Source organism: Triturus cristatus, chromosome 10, assembly GCF_964204655.1.
Source record: "Triturus cristatus chromosome 10, aTriCri1.1, whole genome shotgun sequence".
Lineage (NCBI taxonomy): Eukaryota > Metazoa > Chordata > Amphibia > Caudata > Salamandridae > Triturus > Triturus cristatus.
The window spans coordinates 834,186,453-834,213,941 of NC_140593.1; the positions used below are offsets into that span (position 1 = coordinate 834,186,453).

The window sequence follows — 27,489 nt, forward strand, 5'->3', positions numbered from 1 at the left end:
ATAATAATTTAATTTCATTTAACTATCAATAAAGATCGCTGACAGTAAGAAAACAGAGTAGATGATAACAAACATGTCAGAATCATATCTGAATGTGTTTTATGCTCCAAAGACAGCAAAATAGATTCTACTGGTTTCCGTCTTATTGATTTCAAGCTGAAAATTAGTTTCAACAATATTAGTTGCAAATACAAGGCAGGGCATGAGAGGAGATTAATCTTCCTCTCCAGTACCAAAGAAGAAAAGATGCCACATTGGTTGAAAAAAATTACCTTCATGGTGCTTCAGGTGCACTGGTGCTAATCTGCCTTTTTCACAACTGTTTGAGAATGCCTGCACCAGTTAGACTAAGAAACAATTCTCCTAACGATATTCCACTTGCTACTGCAAAATGGCGCAAGCAGGTTCGCTCCTAGCCATGTGTCATCAGTCATCCCTGCCTATTTTCTACACTTTTTTCAGTGGCATGTATGGTTGGAGCATGCGTGAAGCCTTTTTTCCTGGCTGTGGAGCAGTCATGGGTGAATGGAACGCCGCCAGTTGTGGATACTGTTATTTACCACCGTTTTTTAAGAGGTTCGAGTACTACTGCACTCTCGTGTGATAACCAAATAGTTTCTTTTGTACGCTGATCAAGAAGTAGCAAGGGGCAGAAGTCCAATGTTGATCGGGAAACAGTAATAAAAAAAAAAATTTCCCGGAAAGTAGAGGAGTGAAAATTAGGAGACACAGACCACCATTAAGTCCTACAACTTTCTGGAGTTTAGATACGACTCAAAATATACTAAAATCTAAGGGCCGTGAATCTCACGCCATCACAGATCGTGGTTGAGGCGCCAGCCCCGGCCAGCACGCAGTCGGGTACGTACCCTTGGAAAACGACAAAATATAGACGGGGTGCCCGCTGGAAACTGAAATATTGATGTTGGAGACTCCGAGTAATCTCGAGTCGAGGCCCCTCCTGCACTGCTGCAACGCGACGAAGAGCGATTGTGAGTCTCGAACCTGTTCGTGCCCTCCCAATAAGATTGGAACAGGGGGAGAAGGGGGCTTATCATATACATTACCCAGGGCACACCTGCAGCGCTTTGACGCTATCTCCGGCTGGCGGGCAACCCAGGCCGCCCGCGCCTAAAACTCATGCGCTGCGACACAATCTCTGAAGCGACGGCAGGGCTAGAGGTCGGAAAGGAATGCGACAATTGTGAAAATGGACAACGAACAGCCCAGCAGAGGCCCCAGACAACCACCTCAGGACGACCAAACAACGGGCGACCCCCACAGCAACTATATCAGACCCTGCCAGGGACGGGGCAGCGTTGCAAGCCCTGCTAAGAGGGATGCAGGAGTCCCTTAGACCCCAAACTGGACGCTCTAACACGTCCTTATAGAATCCAGCACTAAATAAAAAAACTTGGCAAGCAGACGGTCACCCCACGGAAGAGGAAAGCAGAAAATAGACAGCAGAGGATGGCGGCTAAGGGTGAGACGCTGCACCATATAGAGAAAATCCTGCAAATCACTTTAGACATTAAGATTTAGAGGCCCAATCCCAAAGAAACAATATCTGCATCCTGGAAGTAACATAATCAGTCAACACAGGCCACATGGATAAATACGTACACGAAATGTTGCTGGAGTTGTTCAGATGAGAGGCTTTCTCACGTCTCCTAGTGGTGGAGAGGGCACACAGACCCTTCGTGGCCAGGCCCCACCCCGGCATACCCACCCGCCCCGTCATTGCCGGTTTGCTGAATTTTCAAGACTGCGCCACAGCGCTTTGGCTGACATTGGAGAAGAAACAACTCACATTCAACTATAATAATAGCTCGCTATACTCGGAATTCACTGCGGCTGTCCGAGGAGGAAATTCCTGCCAGTCAAACTCCACCTCAAAGCCAACATCCAATACTCCATGCTATGTCCAGAGAAGTCTTGCGTGGCGGCACGCAACATATATTCTAGACTCCCAAGCAAGCATCCAACTCCATTAGGAAGCACCCCTGAAGCGAGAACCCAAGCCCCGGCATGAGAACCCGCCGCGATACTAAAAGGATTCCGAATAGGGATGTGCTGGCATCCCGCAAGAGGACAGTTGAGCACCTCCACCCTAGCGCCTCACCATATACGCATGTCTAGGTCTCCTCGGACGCACGGCACTGTCGCAGGCGCAGAAACCAGAACCAAAGGCGCAGAAACCAGAACCAAATCCCCAGCCCCCCAGCCGTAAAAGGTAGTTGCGAGTGATCCCGCAGGTCTACCTGGCATTCCCAACGGAATCACCCTTTTATACCTTAATGGCATTATTTTATGGCTGTTTACAATATGCTGTTGGTTAAGGTTTTTTTTTTTTGGGATGTACCGAGAATACGGATGGACTCTGTCCTGATGGGTTTGGGCCATCAAAGCGGGTGGGTTGGGCGAGGGGGTTCTAGGGGAGGGAGGGGGTGGTGTTGGGTTCTCCCTTATGTATTACGTGCACAGGATTGGCTCCAGTGTATATTCAGCGGCGAACAGGACACTGCAGACAACACTGGACTTTCCCTTATGCCTGCGCATGGCCCTGCTGACGTTTCATGGCGGCTCCCCACCCATGCCTGCAGCAGCCACTGTACATTATGGAACTATCTCTTGCCTGACCTGGGATGTTAGGGGGCTAGGTATTCATTGCAAGAAAAGACTGGTGCTTGCATCTCTACATAGACACAGTATCTCTGTTGCTTTGCTGCAGCAAACGCATTTTGGCCCACACTGGGACTCTTAATTCCCAAAGAGGTGGTCGGCATACAGTTGCATGTCCTCTTATTCAGCATATGCCCGGTGTGTTGCCATACTAATATAAAAAGGTACCCTCTTCACCATAATGGGCTCTAGCTGCGATGATCAGGGGCGGTAAGATACTCTGGGGGAGGAGGGTCCATCCCGTAACACAATTGGTAACTGCTATGGCCCAAATACTGACAAGTCAGGATTATTTGACACATTATGAAACAAGGTAATGGCTACTAGCCCTAGCTCCTACAATGAGGCGGGAACTTCAACTACACTCTTTATGACCATAAAGATAAATCTCATGCGGTCCTTAGGAGGGGCCCATTGGCTGACAAGCACCTACATGCCCTTATGGATGATCATATGTTAGTGGATATACAGAGACAGCATAACCCACAACGGCCAGATGGCACGCACTATTTACCCATGCATGGCTTGTGGTCCAGTTGCCGCTCCGCAAAGGACATTGAAATGTAGGTGACAGCAGTCCACCACTTGGAAAGCACAGTGTCAGACCATTCCTCAGTGCTGTTGGCCCTGCGGATTCCGGGGCTGGCGGGAAACAGTAGCGGTTAAATATGGATGCCCTCCTAAATAAAGTCCTCGCTGGCGAGATCCAAGTGACCATCGTTGAATACTTTGAACTAAATCTACTGTCACTGAAGAATATAGAAACCATATAGGAGGCCTTTAAGGCCACCATCCAGGGTGTCTGCATCTCCAAACTGGGTGGCATTCACAGAGACCTGAGGGCGAATTTAACTCAGCTGTTGCTTCAACTGAAGGCCTAGGAAGGGCAATTGCAACCATTACCGATCAGCTCCAGACCAGCATCCGAGAAAAACTTACAGAATACGCAGACGTGGTAGACAGAGAAGACAAATATCATGGAAGGTATGCTTGGGGCCGTGCCTTTGGGGAGAGGGGCAGCCGGGGTGTTCACTTGTCAGCTTTATTATACATCCATGGGCGGCGAACACTATGACATCTATTATAGACAAAGAGGGTATGAAACACCACACCCAAAATCCTGCGTGCGCTCCACTCATACTACTTGGAGGTCTACTCCTCTTGGTCCCACAACTCCTGAACATGTTTGAGGAGACTCACATATGCCAGAAACTCCCCCTTCCCTACAGGAGGTCATCCTAGTGATCCTCCTGAAACTAGGTAAGAAAGCACGATACTGTGACTCATACCATTCATTGTCTCTCCAAAACTGCAAAAACAACAGCTCAATGGGGAGAAGACTGAGGTGTTAATCTTAGGGAAGAAAAAAGAGCTTTGGGGTCCCCAACACTGGCCCCCTGAATTGGGTGCTCTCCCCCAGCCTACCAAACAAGCCCGCAATCTGGGTTTTATTATCGATGACCACCTCTCGATGAGACCTCAAGCAACAAAGGTGGCTGCGACCTGATTTGTCATCCTCAAATGGCTTAGGAAAATCTTGTGGATGCTGCCGGACTCCACAAAAAGAACTGTAGTCCAGGCCTTGGTCACTTCTCGCCTGGACTACGGCAACATCCTCTTTTTAGGAGCAAACAAGGATGTTATTAGCAAATTACAAGTTGTGCAAAACGCTGCTGCTCGCTTGCTCTGCCGGATCCCTAAAACAACCTCCGCTTCGAGCTCTTTGCGCGAACTCCATTGGCTGAAAGTGGAAAACCGCATCAAATTCAAAACTCTGACTTATATGTTTAAGATCAAAACAGGCAAGGCCCCCCAATACTTGAATTCCATTGTTAAACCTTATGTCCCCTCTCGTCCTCTCCATTCAGCCAACCATGTAAAATTCTCAGTCCCGAGGCACCGACTGGCCAGGATGGGTGGCCAATCTTTCTCCTACTTGGGCCCCACCCTGTGGAATTTCCTTCCTCTGTTATTAAGGAAAGAGACCAGCCTTGCTCATTTTCGCAGAACTTTGAAAACCTGGCTATTCAATCAATAGGTCTTTTTACCTCTCTTTTGGTACCTTCAGGTGGCGCCGGGAAAACCTTGGGTAGCTGTCCGCCTTACAAAAGCAAAATAATAATAATGTAATGGTTCCCCGTCCTGGCCGGACTCCGAGAACCCATCCAACATGGCGGATCACGGGAGCAAAACATGAAGTGGGCTGAGCGGTCCAGACGCTCAGCCCAGAACACACAGGCCAGTCACGAGTCCCGGAGGAGGGGCTAAAAACGCGGTAGTCGTGTTACGTGGGGAACCGGGGAGAAAGGCAGAAGAGACGCGGAGGACAGCGCGGACCCAGGACCAGCAGAGGAAAGCCCTGAACCCATACGCCCAAAGAAGGAGGGATCACCCCGACGGCGGGACCTGCCGAGACATGAGGAGGAGACCCACAAGGACGATCGTCTGGGAGCAGTGCCCTCGAGTCCGGTACTCCAGCAGGGGAAGCGGAGGCTGCGACTCCCCTCCCCCCAGCCCAGGAGGGTCGTGGGTCCAGGCAAGTGCCGTGCTTCTTTTTAATTAGGAGTTGGTGTGAGGGAATACGGGGCACAGCACGATAATACCACCTCCCCCTTCCCTCACTTAGGCACCACACTGATAGGAATAGGTGACGGTAGCACTAACCCCTTCCAGCGTCCCAAACCCCAGGAGAGAGACCTGACACTTCTTTTTTTTTTTGTTGCTTTTCCGGTTCCCCATCCAAGGAGACGGACTCCCTCAACCCACAGGCGAACAGATGTGGAGCCCCAATGGCCAAGGACAGCCAGAAGGATCAGGAAGGACTCCCTTTCAACCCCCACAGAGACACCCAAGGACATGCCTCCTCCAGTTGTTTAAATCCCTCTTTTCTCTTTTGTTATGATCTCCATTCCCCCTTTTAGAGGAGACAAATCCTCTGTGCAGTAAAGCCCAGGGAAAGTTGGGAATAATAGGGAAAGAGAACCTAACAAATAAAAGGACTTAGTACACCTACCACAAGCATTCTGTGTATTACTCAGGGGTCCGAGGGACAATCAAACACGTCCAGAGAGGGGCACGAGTGCAAGTGGTGTCAGAAGTGGGATAACATGTCTATACAAGTATGACACAACCCATTACTATGGAATCTGTAGTGACGCAGCTGGCAGAGGGCCGACACCTTCAGCTCCTCTTTGAGGAACAGACAAAGATAGCCCAACAAGAACGGGAAGTCCTACAACAAGCCCTAAGAGACCAGGCCTCCCTAATGACTACCAACCAACAGGTCCAGGATACAGCTATCCTGAGGTTGACAGATGCCATAACGAATGCCCGGGTACACCCCAACGTGCCTAACTCTGTACTCCAGAAGTTCCAGGAGGGGGATGACCCTGATTACTTCTTTATCAACTTTGAGAGAGTTGCAACCACCGCAGCTTGGCCCCAAGAGAGATGGGGGCAGTACGTCGCTCCTTTACTGTCCGGGACACTGCAAGCCGCATACCAGGCTGCCAATCCTGATGGAACAACCCCCTTCAACGAATTGAAGAGAGCCATCCTGGAGCGACTTGGTTGCGATCGGGAGTACTATTGCAGCAGGTTCCGCAAACAAAAGTGGTCCACCGGGGACGATCCTAGAGCCTTATACTATAGGATAAGGGACCTATGGAACCGATGGTTGCAACCAGCTTCCTCCACTATGGAGGATGTAACAGAACAAGTGTACCTGGAACAGTACCTGGAGGCCCTTCCCCTTTCTACCCGCTCTTGGGTCAAACAACACCCCCACTTAACGATCCCCCTGGCCGTAGATTTGGCATGCGCCTTCCATAGGAGCCCTGATTTTAAGACACACACACGACACCCTTTTCCTAACCTCAAACCTTCTGTCAGGGGCCCGAGGGCAATACCCTACCTCTCATAAAGCCCATGCCCCGACCAGTACAGGGAGTACCAACACTACAGGGACCACAATGCTTCCACTGTGCTGAATGGGGGCATATAGCCAGGCACTGCCCAGCACGAACCCCAGGAACCTATGGAGGTCAGGTATACAAGGGGACATGTGCTGATCGCAGGTTAAAGCCACTCCAGATATAGGAAATCCATACACGTGAATGGTAAACCAGTGGTAGCTTTCATGGACACGGGGTGTCACCATACCGTTGTTAGCAAGGATCTTGTCCATGACTCCCAAATCCTAAGGAAAGAGTATGTTCAGGTCACCTGTGTACACGGGGAGCAGAAAATGTACCCCCTCGCTGAGGTCCTACTTGACATAGACGGGGAACCCCAGCTCAGGAAAGTAGGGGTCATGTCCTGTCCCCGAGTTTGTCCTTTTGGGTACCGACCTCCAACACTTCCAAACATATCTCACCACCCTCTTATCTCAACCCTCCTTGGTAGGGTGGTTGGACCAGGCCCCGTTTTCTCATGAGCACATTGAAGGACTCAAACCCAGAACTCCAAAAACACGCAGAGAGAAAAGAGAAGAGCTGAGTGCATATTCGAGGGCCCATAGCGCTCTACCGTCTTCTCTTCTTTTCTCCACAGAAACACCCCAGTCCCCTGGTCAAAATTTCCGAGCTGCACAGAGAGACGACGGCACGCTGAAAAACGCCTGGGAACAAATCCAAGAGCATCACCCTGAAAAGGTAGGCCCGCTGTTTTGTGTGAAAAGGGGTTTGTTGTACAGAGTGTCCCGGGAAGCAAGACGCAAGAAAGAACAGCTGTTGGTCCCAAGGGTGTTCAGAGAGCAGGTATTAGACCTAGCCCACAGCCGGACAGGTGGGGGGGGGGGGCACTATGGGAAAGAACACACCCTGCAGTATCTACTGGATAAATTCTACTGGCCTGGGGTCTACAGGGAGGTAGCCAGGTACTGTGCCCTGTGTCAGAGATGCCAGTTGGTCAACAAACCCGTTCTTCCCAAGGCTCCACTGCACCCACTCCCGATCATTGACGTACCCTTCCAAAGAGTAGGAATGGACCTAGTAGGGCCCCTCCTTACCTCCTCCCGAGGCCATCAATACCTGCTTGTACTAGTCGACTATGCAACACGGTACCCAGAGGCAGTCCCCCTGACTAGCATAACCACTACGGCTGTAGCCCAGGCAATGGTCTCCTCCTTCTCTCGGGTAGGCTTCCCCCGTGAACTGCTTGCGGATCAGGGAACCCCGTTTGTCTCCCGCCTGATGAAGCAGATATGCGAGCTATTGGGCATCAAACAGATACAGACCGCAGTATACCACCCCCAAACCGACGGATTGGTAGAACGGTATAACAAAACCATAAAGACCATGTTAAAGAAAGTCATCAATAAAGCGGGTAGAGACTGGGATAAACAGCTCCCCCTAGTGCTATTCGCTATCTGAACACATGCCAAGAAGTCTACCAGCTTTCCCCCGTTTGAGTTGTTATTCGGAAGACAACCCTGTACCCTCCTCGACATGGCAGTAGAACAATGGGAAGAGGAGGAGGATGAAAGCAAACCACTCCTACAGTATAGAAAGGGGTTACGAGACGCCCTAGCCTCTCTATGGGAGGAGGTCCGTGTAATCATGGAAAAAGCGCAGGCTACAACAAAAGTAGAACTATGATAAGGGCACCAAACTTAGAGAGTTTAAGGTGGGAGACCGAGTGCTGATCCTTCTTCCCAGTTCTGATAGGAAGTTGTTGGCAACCTGGCAAGGCCCCTACAAAATACTGAGTAGAATCATCCCTGTCTCTTATCGAGTGGCCGTCCCCCACAAGACCCAGAAAGGGCAGACCTATCACATAAACCTACTAAAGGCCTGGGAGGAACCTCAACGGTCATCTTCGGATGCAGACTCATCAGTGTTACACGTATCCCTCACCCAACCCCTGGACTTTCCCCTAGCACCCCCGGCAACCACAGAGACAGAACCCGTACGTCTAGGTGACCAACTCTCCCTTACCCAAGTGCAGCAAATGCAGGATTTATGTGGCGAGTACTCAAGACACATTGTCAGGAACACCAGGACGAACGGTCTTAGTAGAACATAACATAAACACCGAGGGGGCCGATCCGATTAAGTTGAAACCATATCGCATACCAGACGCGCAAAGACAAGCCGTGGACAAAGAAGTCCAAGACATGTTGAAGGCTGATATCATCGAGCCCTCACACAGCCCCTGGTCCTCCCCAGTCGTGCTCAAACCAGACGGGAGCATACGGGGAAGCAAAGATCATGTCTACGATCGATCTTACAAAGGGGTATTGGCAAATACCCCTTTCCAAAAGTGACAAAGAAAAGACGGCCTTCTCAACTCCATCGAGTCTCTACCACTTCAAGGGCATTCACGGTGTACCGGCCACCTTTCAGAGGTTAATGGATGTCCTCCTGAGAGAACACCATACGTACGCCATGGCCTATCTAGACGATATAGTCGTCCACAGTCCAGACTGGGAAACCCACCTTACACACCTGCGGGCGGTTTTAGACACCCTGAGGAAAGCCGGTCTCACTGTTAACCCCAAAAACACAACCTTTCGAATGGAGCGTATTGAATACCTCGGATACAGTATCCAGGCCAGAAAGATCAGGCCACAGTTGAATAAACTCGAGGCCATCACCCGCATTCCCCGCCCAATCAATAGAAAGGACGTCCAATCATTCCTAGGGGTGGTGGGTTATTATAGGAGATTTATCCCCTGTTTTTCTGACATAGCCTCCCCCCTTACTGACCTTCTGACTAAACCCACGGCAGGAAAGCCCTTCCAATGATCACAACCACAAGAACGTAGCTTCTACCCAGCTTAAAAACATGCTGTGTAATGCTCCGGTTCTTACCTGTCCTGACCACACCAAAACATTTGTCCTATAGACCGACGCGTCAGCGAGGGGTCTCGGAGCTGTCCTATCCCAGCCAGAGTGAGCTGCGTCCTATCCTAGCACGTGCGCAGCCGCCATCTATCTTTCACAGGCCATTAGCACCATTCGGCCGCACGTCTTTCGCTTTGATCGCGATCGCAAACACTTACAATACAGCCGTTTGTCTGTCGTCCGTCCACCCCTCTTTCTACGTGCCCTTTAATCTTCTTTTGTGTGTGCCTCAACTCACGCTTCTCTTGATCGTGATCACTTTCACGGGCCACGCGTCCGTGTCACTTTCACACGTCTCCTTGACTTATCTTTTCTCCTGCTCAGCCTTTCCCTCTCTCTTTCTAGCCCTCCTCCTTCCCCCACACCTCCCAAGTCTTTCCTCTCCTCTCTCTCTCTCCAGAAGTTTGCTCAAGTGCTGGCTGTTCCAAGCCCTGGCCTTGGAGCCCTGTAGTGGAAGAACTTTCTGTTGTGCGGGCCCTCCTCTCAGCTTTTCCGTGCCTCTTGCCGACCCCTCCCGTCCCACTGCCTTTCATTCCTTCGCCCAGAGACGATGAATGACTCAGTGGGAGGGGCGACTACTCGCATTCGAGTTTTCAGTCACAGACCAGCTTCTGTGTGTGTTAAGAGTATTATGTTTTGTAGGTTTCATATTTTATGTGTGTTGTTCTGTATTTTCTGTCGCCGTGAATGATTGATTGTAGGCGCTACCTTTGTATAGGTATATATTCTCTGTTAGTGTGTTTAGTTTTTATGAGCCTGCCTGCCTGTAGATTTACCTTATGACACTATCTATTTATTTGTGGTTTTATGTAGCTTGGAACCTGTTATAGAAGATATGATAGCGCTTTACATACAGAAAAAGCAGAGGAAGTTAAGGATGTTACAAGACAGTGTGTCCAGGCATCCAATAAATAAGTATAAGGGGTATTTAGGTGCTATACAACAAAATCTTGTTGAGTCTTTTAAAACAAGAGACAGAGGTACAAGAAGGGGAATACACTCTTAAGTCTAGCTGTATACGGAGTAGGTAGGCAAGCACTGCTTAGACGCTAAGGGTAGAGATGCATACAGGCCATGCAAAAAGAGGAAGTAACAAGCATTGGCATAGCCAATAGGTCTAGCTTTTGGGACCTTCTAAGTATTTAGTTATCCAGCACAATATTCTTGGGGCAACAACAACTGTTGCATGGCTAAACACTTAAAAGGTCCCAAAGGCGAGACCTATTGGCTATGCCAATGCTTGTTTATTTAGGAGTTGGTGGGAGGGAATACGGAGCACAACACGATAATACCACCTCCCCCTTTCCTCACTTAGGCACCACACAGATAGGAATAGGTGACGGTAGCACTAACCCCTTTCAGCGTCCCAAACCCCAGGAGAGAGACCTGACACTTCTTTTTTTTGTTGTTGCTTTTTTGGTTCCCCATCCAAGGAGACGGACCCCCTCCACCCACTGTCGAACAGACATGGAGCCCCAACGGCCAAGGACAGCCAGAAGGATCAGGAAGGACTCCTTTTCAACCCCCACAGAGACTCCCAAGGACATGCCTCCTTCAGTTGTTTAAATCCTTCTTTTCTCTTTTGTTATTATCTCCATTCCCCCTTTTAGAGGAGACGAATCCTCTGTGCAGTAAAGCCCAGGGAAAGCTGGGACTAATAGGGAAAGAGAACCTAACAAATAAAAAAACTTAGTACTCCTACCACAAGCCTTCTGTGTATTACTCAGGGGTCAGAGGGACAATCAAACATGTCCAGAGAGGGGTACGAGTGCAAATAATAATAACATACGGGCTAAGCTAATTGTAAATAGGAAAATCTTCTCCTTCCTAACATGATTAGGCCAGAGCAATCTGGGTACATCCAGGGCGTCTCCACCAAACACAATATTTGCACAGTCTTTTTCCTAATTCAAGACCTCTACCCAGAGCTTGATGCGGTAGCAGTGTTCCTGGATACCTCTTCGGCATTTGATTAATTGTAATAGGGGCACTTCCTACCCTATCCTTTCAATAATGGGCATACTAGGAACTTTCATGGTTTGGATTCAGCTGCTTTATAACTCGAGTACCACGTGAATATGATTTAATGACTATCTCGCAGACCCCCTTGTGATTTCTAGAGCCCCCTCTCACAGATCCTATTTGCCATGGCTCTGGAACCCCTGGAGACTAAATTACATCAACACTACCCTGAACATGCGTTTCGCTACACAATGCACTCTATGTTGATATCGCGATATGCGGATGACATGACCCTATATTTGCGGAACCGTGGCACAAGCCTTAATGCGATTCTAAGAGAGTACACCCGATTTTGTCTGCTGTCAGGGGTTACAATTAATTAGGACAAATCCTTAATCTTTACCCTGACAGACGGGGCGCAACGCTTCACTCCAGACTTCCCATTGCAGTGGTTGATAGGGAAGCGATATACCTAGGTGTGTGGGTTAGCCAGGACATGGACATGGTAATTCGAGACAACTATGGCTGAACGCTCATCGAGATCACACACCTGGTGTCCAAATGGATTACTCTCAGACTAACACTGGCTGGTAGAATAGGACTCACAGAAATGGTGCGGCTGCCCAAACTAATCTACCTAGTCATTAATATCTCATTACCACTCACTAGATGTTTTTTCTGTCATATATGCTCCCAGTTCATCAAGCTAACCTGGGCCAACAAGCAGCCATGTATAGGGAGGGGTAGGGTGGCGGGAGGAGAGAGGTGTTTGAAGCTCCGGACCCATAGTAGTACTACCTCTGCACCCAAGCACATTTTGCACATTACTGGTACAGCCTGAGAACCTTCATAGCACATGTGGCAATTGAGATTGATGAAATATCACCCACATCGCTAAGAACACTCATCGGTGGTGCACCCACACAATATTCACTGAATATGTCCACAGTGTACTGCACACTAATGGCATGGGACTGAGCTAGGCCAACACGCAGGCTTACAGGTGCTATACTACCATTCCCTCCCACTCCGCCATCATCTACGAATTCCGGCCATACATGAACCGATGGTGTTATCCCAGTTGCTCAGCAAGGGCATGGTGAAATGGGGAGACCTATGCGTCTATAAGACATTCCTGAGTCAGGATGAGTTCATCAATGCCACGAAGCGCAACCCCTTGCATATTTCCATATATTACAGACTAAAGAGTGTCCTGGGGTCATTGGTAATAGTTCCCTGCGGAGCCAGTGCCCAGCAGGGCACTGGTCACACTTCTTGCAGCCACATCAATGACACAATTGATTTACAAGTTATATAGAGCAGCGCTTGGCGATGCACCAGCGCCAGATCATTCTGCACTCATTAAATGGGAGGAGGAAATGGGCCTTGAGATACCAGTGAAAATGTTGGTGGTCCGCATGATATCCCAGAGCTGCAGGTTCTGTATTATTCACTACAAAATATTACAACAGGCCTATCGCACCCCCATATGCCTCCACAGATACGGGACGACGCAAACTGTGTTAGATATGGCGTGAAGACGCTAACTGTCAACATCTGGTGTGGTCCTGTACTGCTATCTATGCCTAATGAGAGGAGGTTCTGACTGCACTCTCCACCATGGTTGCTTGTAAGGTGCCCTGAGACCCAAGAGTATCTTGGTTGGTGTGGGTGTGGGACATTCCGGTATCGTACCGCTGATACACCGCTTTCGCCCTGTTACATGCGCATAGACTGGTAGCTTGCTGTTGGGGCAGAGAACGATCTCCGACGTACAAGAACTTGATTAAATCATTAATCTACTGCCATGAACAATTCAATCTGTATGCCACGATGCTCTCCTAGTCGTCCACGTCCATGGTTGTTTGGGGCCCCCTCAGGAATATTTGGGGCCCCCTCGAAACTTCCCTGTTGACTGCAGCGGAATGATGTACTGTGATCTGGAGGCAGGGTTCTGCGATGGACTCAAGTACGCTAGGCTACTTGGGTCCAGGCGGTGGCATGGAACTGGATGCTCATGGCTGACTGCATGGCATGAGCTGGTTACCAGGGGGGACCAATCGAAGATGGGATTTAGCTGCCTCTCACCCATTTTTAGGTCTCGCCTAGCGTTGCAGCGTGCATGCTCTGCGAGGGCTTCTTGGAATCAATGCGGTTTCAGAAGCGGTCTTGAAGCCCACCCATCTTTTACATTCGTTGGCGTCATCCTCCATGCTAAATGCTGGCTCACGATTGAAAAGGAGGCTTCTTAGTCCCTCCTTGTTTCCGCCCTGTCCACTTTTGGCCACGCCCACTGTGACTGGATCGTGTACTCGCGGAGTTACACGCTCTCCTTTATAAGTCTGGAAGTACTCTTTCTTTGTAATTATGAGCGCGGGCCGCCTCGGCCGCACTTGTTTAAGTTGGTAACCACTTTTTTTTGTTATTGAAGAGGACTGCGCTTGTTTTGTTATTGATGCTTACTAGCATGCCTGCCGCATTTTAGCTGGAACAATGGGGGCTGCGCGCAATTCTTATAGCAGAGCTTGCAAAATCATTTCTTTATTGAATTAAACTTTGTTATGCAGCTGCACGCCACAGTTGTTGTTCATGGCGGCCGCCCACTTTCGCCGCAGCTCCCTTCCCCGCCTCTCAGGAGAAAGAGACGCTGCTGCTCGCCAAATCATTTCTTTATTTTAAAATGTTTACTTTGCGCTGTCGCCCGTCAGTGCTTGTTTGTTATTGCTGCTTTCTGGCATGTCGCATTTCTGCTGGAACAATGTGGGCTGCACGCCATTCTTATGGCACAGCTTGCAAAATCATTTCTATATGGAAATAAAACTTTGTTATCCAGCTGCAAGCCACAGTTGTTGTTGTTCATGTCGGCCTCCCACTTTCACCGCGGCTCCCTTCCCCCCGGCCTCCAGGAGAAAGAGATGCTGCTGCTCGCCAAATCATTTCTTTATTTTAAAATGTTTACTTTGCGCCGTCGCCCGTCAGTGCTTGTTTGTTATTGCTGCTTTCTGGCATGCCGCATTTCTGCTGGAACAATGGGGGCTGCACGCCATTCTTATGGCACAGCTTGCAAAATCATTTCTATATGGAAATAAAACTTTGTTATCCAGCTGCAAGCCACAGTTGTTGTTGTTCATGTCGGCCTCCCACTTTCACCGCGGCTCCCTTCCCCCCGGCCTCCAGGAGAAAGAGATGCTGCTGCTCGCCAAATCATTTCTTTATTTTAAAATGTTTACTTTGCGCCGTCGCCCGTCAGTGCTTGTTTGTTATTGCTGCTTTCTGGCATGCCGCATTTCTGCTGGAACAATGGGGGCTGCACGCCATTCTTATAGCGCGGCTCGCAAAATCATTTCTATATTGAAATTAAACGTTGTAATCCAGCTGCACGCCATGCTTAATTTTCATGGGCGATGCCTGCTTTCTCCGTGGCTCGAGCGGCCTACATCCCCCGCCCCTCAGGATAAAGGGACGCTGCTGCTTGCGCCACCATTACAGGTCGCCCGCCTGCACTGAGCATTGCCCCTCGCACCTGGAAACATGAGAAATCCGCTTCCAAGCTGACAGGAGAACGGACACCAGGCAGAGAGTGTTTCCCCAGCTATCGGTATCTGGCTGGCTAGCCACCCCTCGCCAACTATTTGTATTATCCCTCTGGACTGGTGCAGAATCTTCTCTATACCGGGTACCAATTTTTACTCACTAATACCATCCTTATCACTTCGGTCAGCAATGTCTATGGTAGCATGCTATTAGACATTATTATGTACGTATTCAGCTGTCCAACACCCGTTCGTGCACAAACACAGTTTGATATCACCTCGGTTAACATTGTCCATGGGAGCATGAAGTGTGACATTTTTTTGATTGCATTTGGCTGGCCAACACCTGATCATGCACAAGCATGGTTTAAGAGTCTCTCCTTATCTATCATGGTATAAATACATTGCCTCCACTTGACTTGGCTCTACACTGATCATGGCATCGTGTTTTTGACATTTGCCGATATGTATATGGATACACGACACCTGATTACGTATGTGCATGGTTTGAAAGCGTGGCACCCTTTATCCCCCCTGTAATTTCAATATTGCTTCAGCATCTGTCTCTGTCAGTATTTTGGGGGCAGTGGGGGATAGAGGATTTCAACATTAAATACTAACCAGGAACCTCTGATTCACAGCTCTTAATATGCCTTCAAGTGGATGAAACACTAAAGTAGATCTCTGGTAGTCCAGGGCTCGAAGCTGTGAAATCCTTTAGGCAAACTTGAGGGCCGAATCAAACCATATTCTGTTCAAACGTCCCCTAAAAATGTTAACTGTGTGTAGTCGCATTCAAATGAACTCCAAACATATTGGGGATTATGTTTGAAGAGGATTGGATACCTGCACTAATCTCTACCATTTAGAATCTAATTTCCGCTGTCTTTTCTTCCTCAAGGGATAGCTAACCTTCATTCCTCTTCACATTCCCAAATAGAAAACTATTTTTAAAGCAGCCTATGTTCCTTAGAAACCTTTGGCTGCTTTGAAAAATATATATTTGGTAAGGGAGCAAGTGAATCATACAGTGATTTCTAGACATCGGTCTTTAACCCTGCCCCCATGAGGCCCACCTGAAACAATTTTAAAAGGGGAATCCATGGTTTTGCAAATGATATACTAGTCTGTATCTCATGGGAGGTTTGCATCTGCAATTACAGTCACAAGCCATTAATACATCTCATCAAGGCGCGCAATTAGGAAGGGGACGTCCTTTTCACACACTAACCTAATTATGATTTGGAGAACTTTGCTGAACCCTTTTCGCTAGTCAAAGACTTGCAATAGTGGTTTTGTACAATCTGTGTTTTTGCAAACGACAGGGTTTGCAACCGCAAAACGGTGTTGTAAAGCAAGCACACCACTCAGTCTTCTTGGCCTAACCGGAGCAGGTAATTTCACCCATGGTGCTATTCAGATCTTCCTACAAATCTTGGGTCCAGAAGTAAAAAGCCTGTGGAAATAAACTTTGAAAACACATTTGTTTGATATGTAGTGCTGGTAAAGTGAGTTGAAGCAAAGAGATGAGACATATATTTTTAATTAAAAAGTATGGTGGATCAAAGGCCATGGTTAACAGAGAAGCAAAGGAAGGGGCAAAAGACATTGAAATGACATGGTACTTTTGCAGAGTTGCATCTTAATAGTTTTATTTTCTTTCACATCTCCTGTCTGTGCAGTTTCTCTCCGACTTCCTGTATGTTCCGTCACAGCTTTTGCTTCTCACAGTGCCTGCCTGCGTTTCAGTCAAAGCTTTTGCATGTGTTTCAGTAACAGTTTTTGCATGTGGTTGTTACAGTGTGTGTGTTGTGTGGTGTGGTGTGTGTGTGTTAATTATGTAATTGTATTTATATAGCACTTCATTGCGAGTCGCACGCTACTTCGGAACGTCTCAGCACCTGCATGCACATATTTTGCGCTTGCTAAGATAATGCCCTGTGTAGAATTAAATTTGGCATCCTTGCTGCTGTTGGTGAATAAAATGAAGTGTTAAAAAAAAGCTATGGATGGTATGCTTGAATCCAGGGAGATCCTTGCTTGACAGTTTGGGCTGGACTGTTCTTAGTGGTCCTGGCATGGGTTTAATGATTTAAAGAGGGGGGAAACTTTCTTAGGAGTGATGAGAACAATCCGTCTGTAATGGTGTTAGCCTGGAATGTTGGTAATGGCGAGTGTTAACGTTGCAGTAATGTGCGATAATGTGCTGCATCGGTAAATACTTATAAGGTCCCAAAGGCGAGACTGATTGCATTGCAAATGCTTGTTATGATAGAGGAGTATGTCAGCCGTTAGTAATTCATGTCTAGAGGCCTTTACTGTATGCCTTTTTTTGTACTCCTATTACTTTCTTTTAACGGTTGTAAGTTTCCAACTTCATACTATCAATAAAATGTAAATATAAAAATGGTTCAAGCTAAACAAAAAAAAAGTTAAATGTCTGAATAGTCAAATCTATACAGTATATATCACTTTGAGAAAGATGTGAATGGTTCAAACTTCTAAGTGATCATGGGACACAAACTGTCAAGGATTGAGAGCTGTGTAGGCTCTGTAACTCCTCGGCTGTAAGGATTGCACAAAGGCTCCTTTAATTTTTCATTCAAGGTGAAGTGTTAATGGGTGTGCATTAGGTATCCAACAACTGCAGAGGATGGTGCAGAGATATGTGATACGTTTATGTATGCATGCATGCATGCTCATGTGATACCTGAAATGCACGGTATAAAACCACATCTATCCAACCATATCTAAAAACAGCTTGTACAAGCATAAGTGCATATCACACATCTAATTTCGCTCAAGCACAGCCACAAAGGGTTTAACTAATACACTCTTATGTATATGCAATATTAAACAATTGCCACAACATCCACACTAAAGCCCACTCTCCCAACCAAGCATGAGCTATGGAGTAATGTACACTTAAAATTGCACTCCAGCTTTTCGCCAGGGGTATGAGGCTATATACAACTGGGGCTACAATGCAATACAATACACAGGCACACTTGTGATAAATTACCTTTGGAGCAGTCCAAGGTGAAATAGGAGGGGCTAGTTCTTTTGTGTAGAAGAAGTCTAGGGGTGGGGTGTCAGTCATTGCACTGCATTTCCAGAGAACTTCACCTTTCCCGCTAGACAAGTACCGCCATTCCAAGTCCAAATCCTCCATGACCAAGAATCTGCTGACAGGAAGTGTAGGCGTACAAGGCAACTCCGTCTCCTCTGTCAGCAGTGCAGCCACACGAGTGTGAATCTGCTTGATCGCTGTCTCAGGGTCTTGGATTAACAGTGGGGGAGGTGGAGCTTCTTTCTTCTTCTTACGGCTCTTCTTTTCTTAAAGCAGTAAACACCAAGATTAAATACCATTACAAAGTACACACTACTATTTCACACTTCATTTTCTCAATGAGGAGTTGCACATTTGACAGTACAAGTTAACTGAGAAAATTATCTGCTCCATGTCCCTCAATGGCCAGTACAACTTGGTTTTTGAATAGAAAATGCATTCCAATAACCCCTCCCTCAAATAATAACTGAACAAAAAATAATAACTTAAGCATCCCAGACCTGTAGCAACAGGAAGCTTAAAACCAGCTCTAGTTTTCCTCTTTATTAAAGCCATTAAAGCAAAACTTTAAAAGGACATCACTCTAGGAAGGTAAGATTGATTAGGGGTTGGTAGAATAGAGTAAGAAGACTATGAGATGCTTCTAAAATGCACACCGTCGTAAATAATGGCCAGTAACAGGAACAAACGTGGTTCAGAGAAGAAACCCAAATGCAACACAACCCGTGTACCACTTCATACTAATGTAATCATTTTACAACCAGGCTAACTCCATAAATTCAGTTCTCTTTGCTCACCTATGAGACGGTACCTACACAACCGTGAAGATATGGTCTTGACTACAGTTTATGCAAGTGATATATATAAAAAAATGTTGACTGGGAGGAACCTTGCATGTCCTTGACAGGATGACAGACAAACATCCATCCAAAAGTCCGTAGTTCCTGAGGACTCTTCCATCACTCGTTGCCTTACCCAGTCAGTCAATATACACTACCCCCTAAGAAGGCATGTTCCTCTGAACAGGAAAGAGGATTCTGTACAAAAGACACAGGAAAAGGTCTTGACTATGTAAGTCAGCACTACGGATAAAGGCATTGTTAGTTATGTGTCTTTTCCACTGTATTATCTTTCTTTGGATGCTTTAACCTCTTCTGTGCCCATGACGAGATAGTCTCGTCATGGAGCACAGTCGCGCTGTGCCCATGACGAGACTATCTCGTCATGAAACCCACCCGCTAGGGAAACGCCAGGCACAGGAGGGGGAAAAGGCCTGGCACCCAAGGGGTTAAGGTAATCTAGGAGAACAGAACAACGAAATAAAGGTATGAGGAAGAAGGCAGCCATACATAGCTCCTGAGTCTCTGGTAAATATTAAAAGAAAGCCGGCTGAACTTACATTCCAGATGTTGTTTACTCTTTGGAGTAGGGGCATAAAGATCAGACTGTTATGTACACAGAAGATAGGGAACAAAAAAACTAAAGTGGCTAGAATCGTCAGGCATTCCTCTATGCACTTAAGCAAGAACACAGACTTGGAGATGCTCAACAACGCACTCACCAGTGCCAAGCATCCCACAGGGCACGGAAGAAACTATTTCAACAGTCTTAAAGAGAGATGTGTTTTTTGACAAAGCCTAACATTGCTGACCCTAAAACTGCTGCATGAGTGGTACTGGAGACACAATTGTTTATGGTTAAGGCATCCTTAAACGATAACATTTACAACAAATACCAATTTATCAAGAACAGATTTCAGACATGTCGTTTGTTTCACAGATTCCAGATAACCATTTAATTAAAAAACATTTTCAAACAATGTCTCCTTCAAAACAATCTTGCAGATTGTGGTTAAGGCAAAGATGGTGTACATGTTAAGACCTCGCACAATCCTACAGAACATGCAATTTTAACTTAAAAACAGAAGTTGAACACAATTAATTGCAACATAATTTCAGTTCCTTCCGCTGCCTTTAATGCAAACTAGATAAACTCGATTCAAATCTGTATGCAGAAAATCCACCCTTGTGCTTGAGTTATTGAATGCAAACACTGCTAACACCCATAACATTGTTCAATGGCGCATTGGAAGCTTAGTTAGCAATAATTCCCCTTGCAGCATATCCATCACATTTATCTAGTATGCCAAAATGAGTTACCACCTAATTATCGATCAAGGCTCCAAGACCAAATTGTGCCATTGATCTGGTATGTTAAATCCCAGCAGATTGTGTTCATAACGATTTACAGTCAAATATTTGAATAAATGAGAATTTGAGATGTGAAAAGATTTATGACACTCATAGATATTGCCATCTCACCTTCACATCTATTTTAGACTTGACTTTGAAAACGCTTCTCCAAAAGATATTGCCATTTTAAAAATATGTGCTGGGGACCTAGAGGAGCATTCATGCCTTGTAGAAAAAACATTTTCCCTACCTGCATACATCACCTTACCATTCCAGTACCAATATTTTTTTCCGCCACGTGTCGTTGTGGCACAACATATACTTTACAAGTGGATAACTGTAGGATGTTGTGAAATAAGCAGAGTGAGGACTATGGGTCTAATTCAGAACTGAGTGGTTATGGGAAAGGATTAAGATTTGTAGTCAAACAGCATAAAACCGCTGTTGGATGATTCACAGGCAGAGGAGACTATAAAAGCATAATTATATTTGTCATAGATTTGCAGAAAGATTCTACACCGAAGTAAACAAAAAAGTGATGGATGGAAAGCTTAAATTAATCTCAGGCACTGGTAATTACCTGGGCCTCCTCCCAGTCAATCTTTTTTTTTTTTTTGCACACCATGCCTCTACAGTCCAGACTGAGCCATATCATATCAGTCTGAACTGCCAGGCAAGGTTCTCGCTGTACATGAACAGAAGCAAACCAAGAACTGTTTCTCCCTTAACATGGCTCATCCGTCAGGTATAGCTTGGTTCCAGTGGCACACTGTGCACATAACCCAAGTCTGGGCATACCAGCTGCACTTAGGGCGTCACAATGAAGTATACAAAAAAGTGATGGATGGAATGCTTCAATTAATCTCAGCCACTGGTAATTACTCCAGCTACATCTCAGTCAATCGTTATTTTGCACACCTTACTACCTGAGTTTGGACCCACCCATATGCAAATCATACTTGACCCTGTACCAATAGGAACAGCTCAGCCAATCTGCCAGGCCATGCCAGGCCCTCTCTGAAATGGAACACAAGCAACCCAGGACCAGTGTTGCCCTTATTAGGGCTCATCTGTCGGGTATAGCTTAGTTCTAGTGGCACAGTGTGCATGGGAACCGCTACTGTGCAAATCCATCCCACTTATGGCATCAGATTGAAGTTTACAAAAACATGATGTAAGGAATGCCTGAATTAACTTCATCCACTGGTAAAAACACGGGGCAGCATTCTTGCCTGTTGTTCTTTTGCACACCATGCCACCTCAGTTTGCACCTAGCCATATGCAAATCAGTGTTCACCCTGCTCCAATGGGAACAGTCCAACGTGAAACGCCAGGCCAGGCCAGGTCCATCTTGAATCGGAACACAAGCAGCTCAAGAATGGTTTTTGCCCTTTGTAGGGTTCATCAGTCAGGTATAGTTTTGTTCCAGTGGCACCCATGTCTGAGCATACCCATCCCACTTAGGGTATCATACTAAAGTATACAAAAACATGACGGATGGAATGCTTGAATCTCAGCCCCTGGTAATTATCTGGGTCCATCATTATTTTACACATCAAGTCACCTCAGTTTGGACGCAGACAAATCCAAACCAGTCTTGACCCTGCTCTAATGGAAACAGTCCAGCCTGAACTGCCAGGCTATGTCCTCCCTGAACTGACACACAAGCAAACGGTGAACAGGAATGGGGCTGCCATCGATTGCTAGTGGCTAGGATTAATTCGGGCGTTGTGCGACGGGTATGCTCATATGAGGGTTCCATGCTCACTGTGCCAAAACATTTAAGTTGAATTCTAAGTAGGTTGAAACTCGTCTGACTTTGCTTGTAGTCCCTCCCAGAGGGGGCCTCGCCTGGCAGTTTGAGATGGACTGTTTCCATGAGGAGTAGGGTAAGTACCGATCTGCATAAGGCAGGCCTTTCTCTAGAGTGGCATGTGGGTGAAAAACAATAGACTGGAATGTGACCCTGAGCGACTCTCAGTGGCTGAGATTAATTCAAGCATTACATCCATCACTTTGTTGTTGCAGAATGATTCTACACCGGCCGAGTAGTCTTCAGAGGTTTACCACTTCTTATTTCTTAACTTCAAAAAAAGCCGAGCGCAGCATATGCCACACCAGTCGTTAAACAAAGGATTTGAGCAGAAAATCCTGGTTAAATGGTTCTTTACAGGAACACTGTACAATATTAAGTGAATCAACAATGCTCTATTCGCTTGTACTTACTGGATGTGCTGACTGTAAAAGAAATATCAAACTTTTTTTTTTTTTTTAAACCGTTCTTTGCAGGAAAATGTTTCCGGTGTGTAAAGTTTACCAACGTAAACTTATGGGTTTTGAATATTCACAACGATTTCTCCACTTTGCTATTAGTAATCTTAACTGATTCGTTGTTAAGGAAAAGAGATCCGAAAAGTGATTAAAAGGTGATCTGACGTTCTAAATGTGGTCATTCTTTCACGCAGAAATTAGGAGTTTTGGAAACATCCAGACGGGGTATTTTCCTCAGCCAAGACAGCAGCTGTTCTTGGTTAGTAAACTTGAAGAACTATTTCTTGAATTCAACTACATGCTGTCAAAAATGTAGGAATAAAACAATCACTGTGACTCTAAAGTTTAAACTCGAATGACACTTTTCTTTGCATGGCTCTACGGCATTGATGTCCGCAAAAAAATAATTATACATACGGTGGACTTTTTGTCACGAGTGACTATTTTACGTATGAGAAGTACATTACATCTAAATCCCTAAACCCAATAATTAACGAGGATTATTAACACTCACAGGACGGGGTATCAAACGTGAATGCTTTAACTAACCCCCCAAGCCTCCGCTGGGTGCTAAAAGAAGACAGCATCTGGATAGTGCTTCTAATTCTGGTTCGTGGGATGAGGACATGGGTTTCTGAGGTTTTGATGTAACGCGAAGTCGACCCGTAGGTATCGGATGGGTTACACTACACATTTGTTTCGTCAGCATTAGGGTGACCAACTGGCATGGGTCCAAATTGAGGACAGTGAGTGTAAAAATTCAGGACAAAGGGTCAAAATTCAGGACAAATATTCAGGACAGAAGGTCAAAATTCAGGACAAAACTTCGGGGCAAAAGGTAAATTTTACAGACACATAAGAGGAGGTTGCGCACTAGTATATAATTAAGCCCATCCATATCCAAACATATTCAACCATTTGCAAACCTATCCATCATGTATCCTTCCATCCATCATTTCACTCATCCATCCCTCCATCCACCCTTTCACTCATCCATTAATTATCCATCCATCCTTTCACCCTATCCATCGGTACACTCATCAATCCACTCTTCCACTCATCCATCCAGCCTTTTAGCCTTTCACCCATCCAGCCATCCTTTCACTTACTCATCCATCTACCCAGTTACTCATCCTTCCACCCATTCACCCTTTCAGTTATCAATCCATCCTCCCTTTCTCTCTCCATCGACCCTTTCACTTAGCCATCCTTCCTTCCACCCATCCATCTACTCATCCACTCATGAATCCATCCATTGACACTATCAGTCATCCATCCACCCTTTCACTCATCTACCCATTCTTTTGTCCATCTACCCTCCCTTTCACTCACTCCTTCCTCCATCCTTACATCCACCCTTTCACTCATCGGTCCATTCATTCATCCTTTCACTTATCAATTCATCCATCATTTTACTCATCCATCCACCCATTCACTCACCCATCATCCACCCTTTAACTCATCCCTCCATCCTTTCACTCATCCATCCACCCTTTTACTCATCCTTCTACCCTTCCACCCATACATCTATCTTTTTACATTTTGTCTTATCCATCCTTCCACTCACTCATCCATCCATCCTTTCTCTCATTATCCACCCATTCACCCTCTCATTCATCCATTCACTGTTTCACTAATCTATCCAGCCATCCACCCATCCCTTCAAAAACTCACTCACCCACCTTTTCATTTTATTTATGAACTGAGCCTTTGTCTGCAGAGTTGCAGACAGAAGAGACCCATCAAGAACGTCACTCTTGCTCTAGTTCCTAAAGCAAGGGGTGGGGCGGGGAAGGGTTCACTATGCCCTTGAACATAGGCAATCTGAGTCATGAGTCATGCATGATGCACAGCGCCAGGGCATGAGGTGACTGTGACATGGTGTTGTTTCCAGGGCTTTAAGTGGGATGAAAAAACTGGGGGGTTTCTCCAAAGTGGATGTTTGATGTAATTAAGGGCGCGGCTTTAAACACCTAAGCTAAAAATCTGTGCTTAGTATAGTGTACCGCCTGACTGGTATTTTGCGTCTTCTGTCATTGTATCCATATAACACAACAAGTAACGTTACACCTGCAACAAGCCAGAATTATTGCCTTTGTCAATGGTTGTTAGTTTCATAAAATAAAAAAGCAGCAATCATGGCTTCCTTTGATATTGAAAATGCATCAGTTCTAAAATGGCGAGACTGTCACCCTAATAGCCTTTGACCCCAGTGGAATTAAATAAACGTATCCTCTGGCACGTGCAACCATGCACACAGTGTACCTTAAAGCCCCCGTCTCACCTTTTATTTTTCACGCTAACCAATATAAAAAATTATTTCACAAGAGACTGGACAACGCTTTACTAACACAACGCATCGGACAAAATTCCACAACTGTATGGAAAGAATAGTACGATCCTAAATAAGTACAGTGCACCACAAATGGTAGAAGGGTGCAAATGCTGGTAACAGAACTGGTCAATACATGGACTAATGTTCCAGGGCGCTAGACGATTTCCAGAGCAACCTAAATACACCGTAAAAACCTCATCACTGCTTGACCTGGCTCCATTCCGTACTTGTAAACATTCAAACCTGAATGGCTCAGAATAAAATATTCTAGTGGGGTGGCATACTCAAAACTTCACAATGTACTATAAGTCCTTGGCATTCAGTGAAATGTTGAGAGAAGAGATAATCAATAACTCTCCTTGGATTCACAAATTATGGCGAAATCAATCTTCATTCAATAGTGTAATGCTTTATTCGATAGACTCAATATATTAAAAAAAAGAAAAAAAACAGAAATCAACCTTGCTAACACGTTTTGTTCCTTACAGCAACTTTATCATGGTAAAATCTATCGTCGGAGGGCCAAAAATACATATCACATGGCAGTTCCTAGACATTTGAACTATTAAAAAATCTTCATCATTCCATTGAGTCTCATCAGCATCTGTCGTTTTTCTAGAGGTGAGAACAAGTGCATGAACTGCAGGATTAGATGTGTTCACAGCAGAGGATTAAACCCGAGATGCCAGTAATGTTTACAAGTTTATTCAGCAACGTGTGCATTTAGATAATTAAGGGAGCACTCTATTGGGCATCACCCAATCCAAACTCCTCCCACTCAAAACTGCTCTACACCCCACTTATCCCATTTTCAATTAAATTCAGTAATGTCACTGCAAGCCTCATCTAGTTACATTGTCTTATGTCTAGAATAAAATTGAAACAACTCCTGCCTACAACACAATCCAAACTAACTCTCCGATATACCTCTCTAATCTTCTGTTCTGCTTGGGTTTTCGGATCAGATAGAACCCGCTCAGCAGAGCCTCTCTAACCCAGCCAGAACGTTACCCCCTCCCTAGGGCCTATTCACACTAGTAACCACATATATATACCACCTAAGGACAGGGAATTCCTACTATATATATATATATATATATATATATATATATATATATATATATACACACAAGTGGCGGCCTCGCGATCCCAAACGGACCCAGGACTTCCTACCCAGACGGCAGCCTCAGCCTCGCGATCCCAGACGGACCCAGGACTTCCTACCCAGACGGCAGCCTCAGCCTCGCGATCCCAAACGGACCCAGGACTTCCTACCCAGACGGCAGCCTCAGCCTCGCGATCCCAGACGGACCCAGGACTTCCTACCCAGACGGCAGCCTCAGCCTCGCGATCCCAGACGGACCCAGGACTTCCTACCCAGACGGCAGCCTCAGCCTCGCGATCCCAGACGGACCCAGGACTTCCTACCCAGACGGCAGCCTCAGCCTCGCGATCCCAGACGGACCCAGGACTTCCTACCCAGACGGCAGCCTCAGCCTCGCGATCCCAGACGGACCCAGGACTTCCTACCCAGACGGCAGCCTCAGCCTCGCGATCCCAGACGGACCCAGGACTTCCTACCCAGACGGCAGCCTCAGCCTCGCGATCCCAGACGGACCCAGGACTTCCTACCCAGACGGCAGCCTCAGCCTCGCGATCCCAGACGGACCCAGGACTTCCTACCCAGACGGCAGCCTCAGCACAAGTTCATCCTATGATTACCATAACATACAACTATTTATCAGATCACACAAGAACTGCCAGTTTGAGCACAACCTGTTCTCTGGTTCGAGGGGCTCCTCTCTCCCTTATTCAGTTACCACTTACCTGATCAGGGTTAACATCTGTTCATGTCAAGTCACAGCTGACTAGAAGAATAGGCTACCCTCTTATACAAGAACACGCTGCACATGTTGATTCACTACACACTGGGTACTTTATTACTCATTACATACGCAATCACATAACATTACTATGTAACACATAACCTGCAAAGAAAAGTGAAAGATTAGGTTGTACACTCTAATAAGAAAGGGGTCGACATCACCTTAGTCGTGTGTAGCCTGCACTCAATGGTCATCTAGGTTCCCTTCTCGTCTGTGCCTCGGCTCGCCTGGAAGTCACACCTCCGCAGTCACGGATCTGTTCCCTTCTCCCTTCTCCGAGTCACTGGGACCTCTTCCTCATCGGCTACTCTCTCCTCTCTGGCTATTCTGCTAGAAGAGTATCTGTCTCTCGGTTTTTCTCCGCCTTCAAGTTTGTCATCTGTCTTCCCTGGAATAAGTAGTAGCTTTACTGCTAACGGCTAGATGCCGCCTACGGACTGAAGTAAGTGCGCCGTATCTGCCTCAGACTTTCACTAATATAGAGGTGCATTTCCTCATGGAAAATTCCGGCCGTAACCTGCCGCCCACCAAATTCTTGTACCTCCCCGTACCAAGGACACGTTCCCAGCCGGCCGGCCTGATGTAGTGTCTTCGGCATGAAGAAAAATACAATCCTTCGATAAGGGCTGGCCTGAACCGGTTCTCTCCAAGCGAATAACACCTCATAACTAAAACATCACCCTTAAACTAGAAGCATCTCAAGCTGCCGGAGC

At 46.5% G+C, this 27,489-nt stretch overlaps 1 protein-coding gene across 2 annotated transcripts in view; it reads right to left on the reverse strand.

The window, feature by feature from the left end:
* The window catches only part of SLX4 (SLX4 structure-specific endonuclease subunit), a 432,160-nt gene that overhangs the window by 276,860 nt on the left and 127,811 nt on the right, over window positions 1–27,489 (reverse strand). For both annotated transcript variants that reach the window (XR_014969527.1, XM_085628449.1), the window contains exon 7: window positions 18,045–18,358. Coding sequence is in view for 1 of the 2 variants with exons in the window: in XM_085628449.1 (XP_085484575.1) it covers window positions 18,045–18,358 (314 nt within the window). In the remaining variant the exon portion in view is untranslated. The remainder of the gene's footprint in view (window positions 1–18,044; window positions 18,359–27,489) is intronic.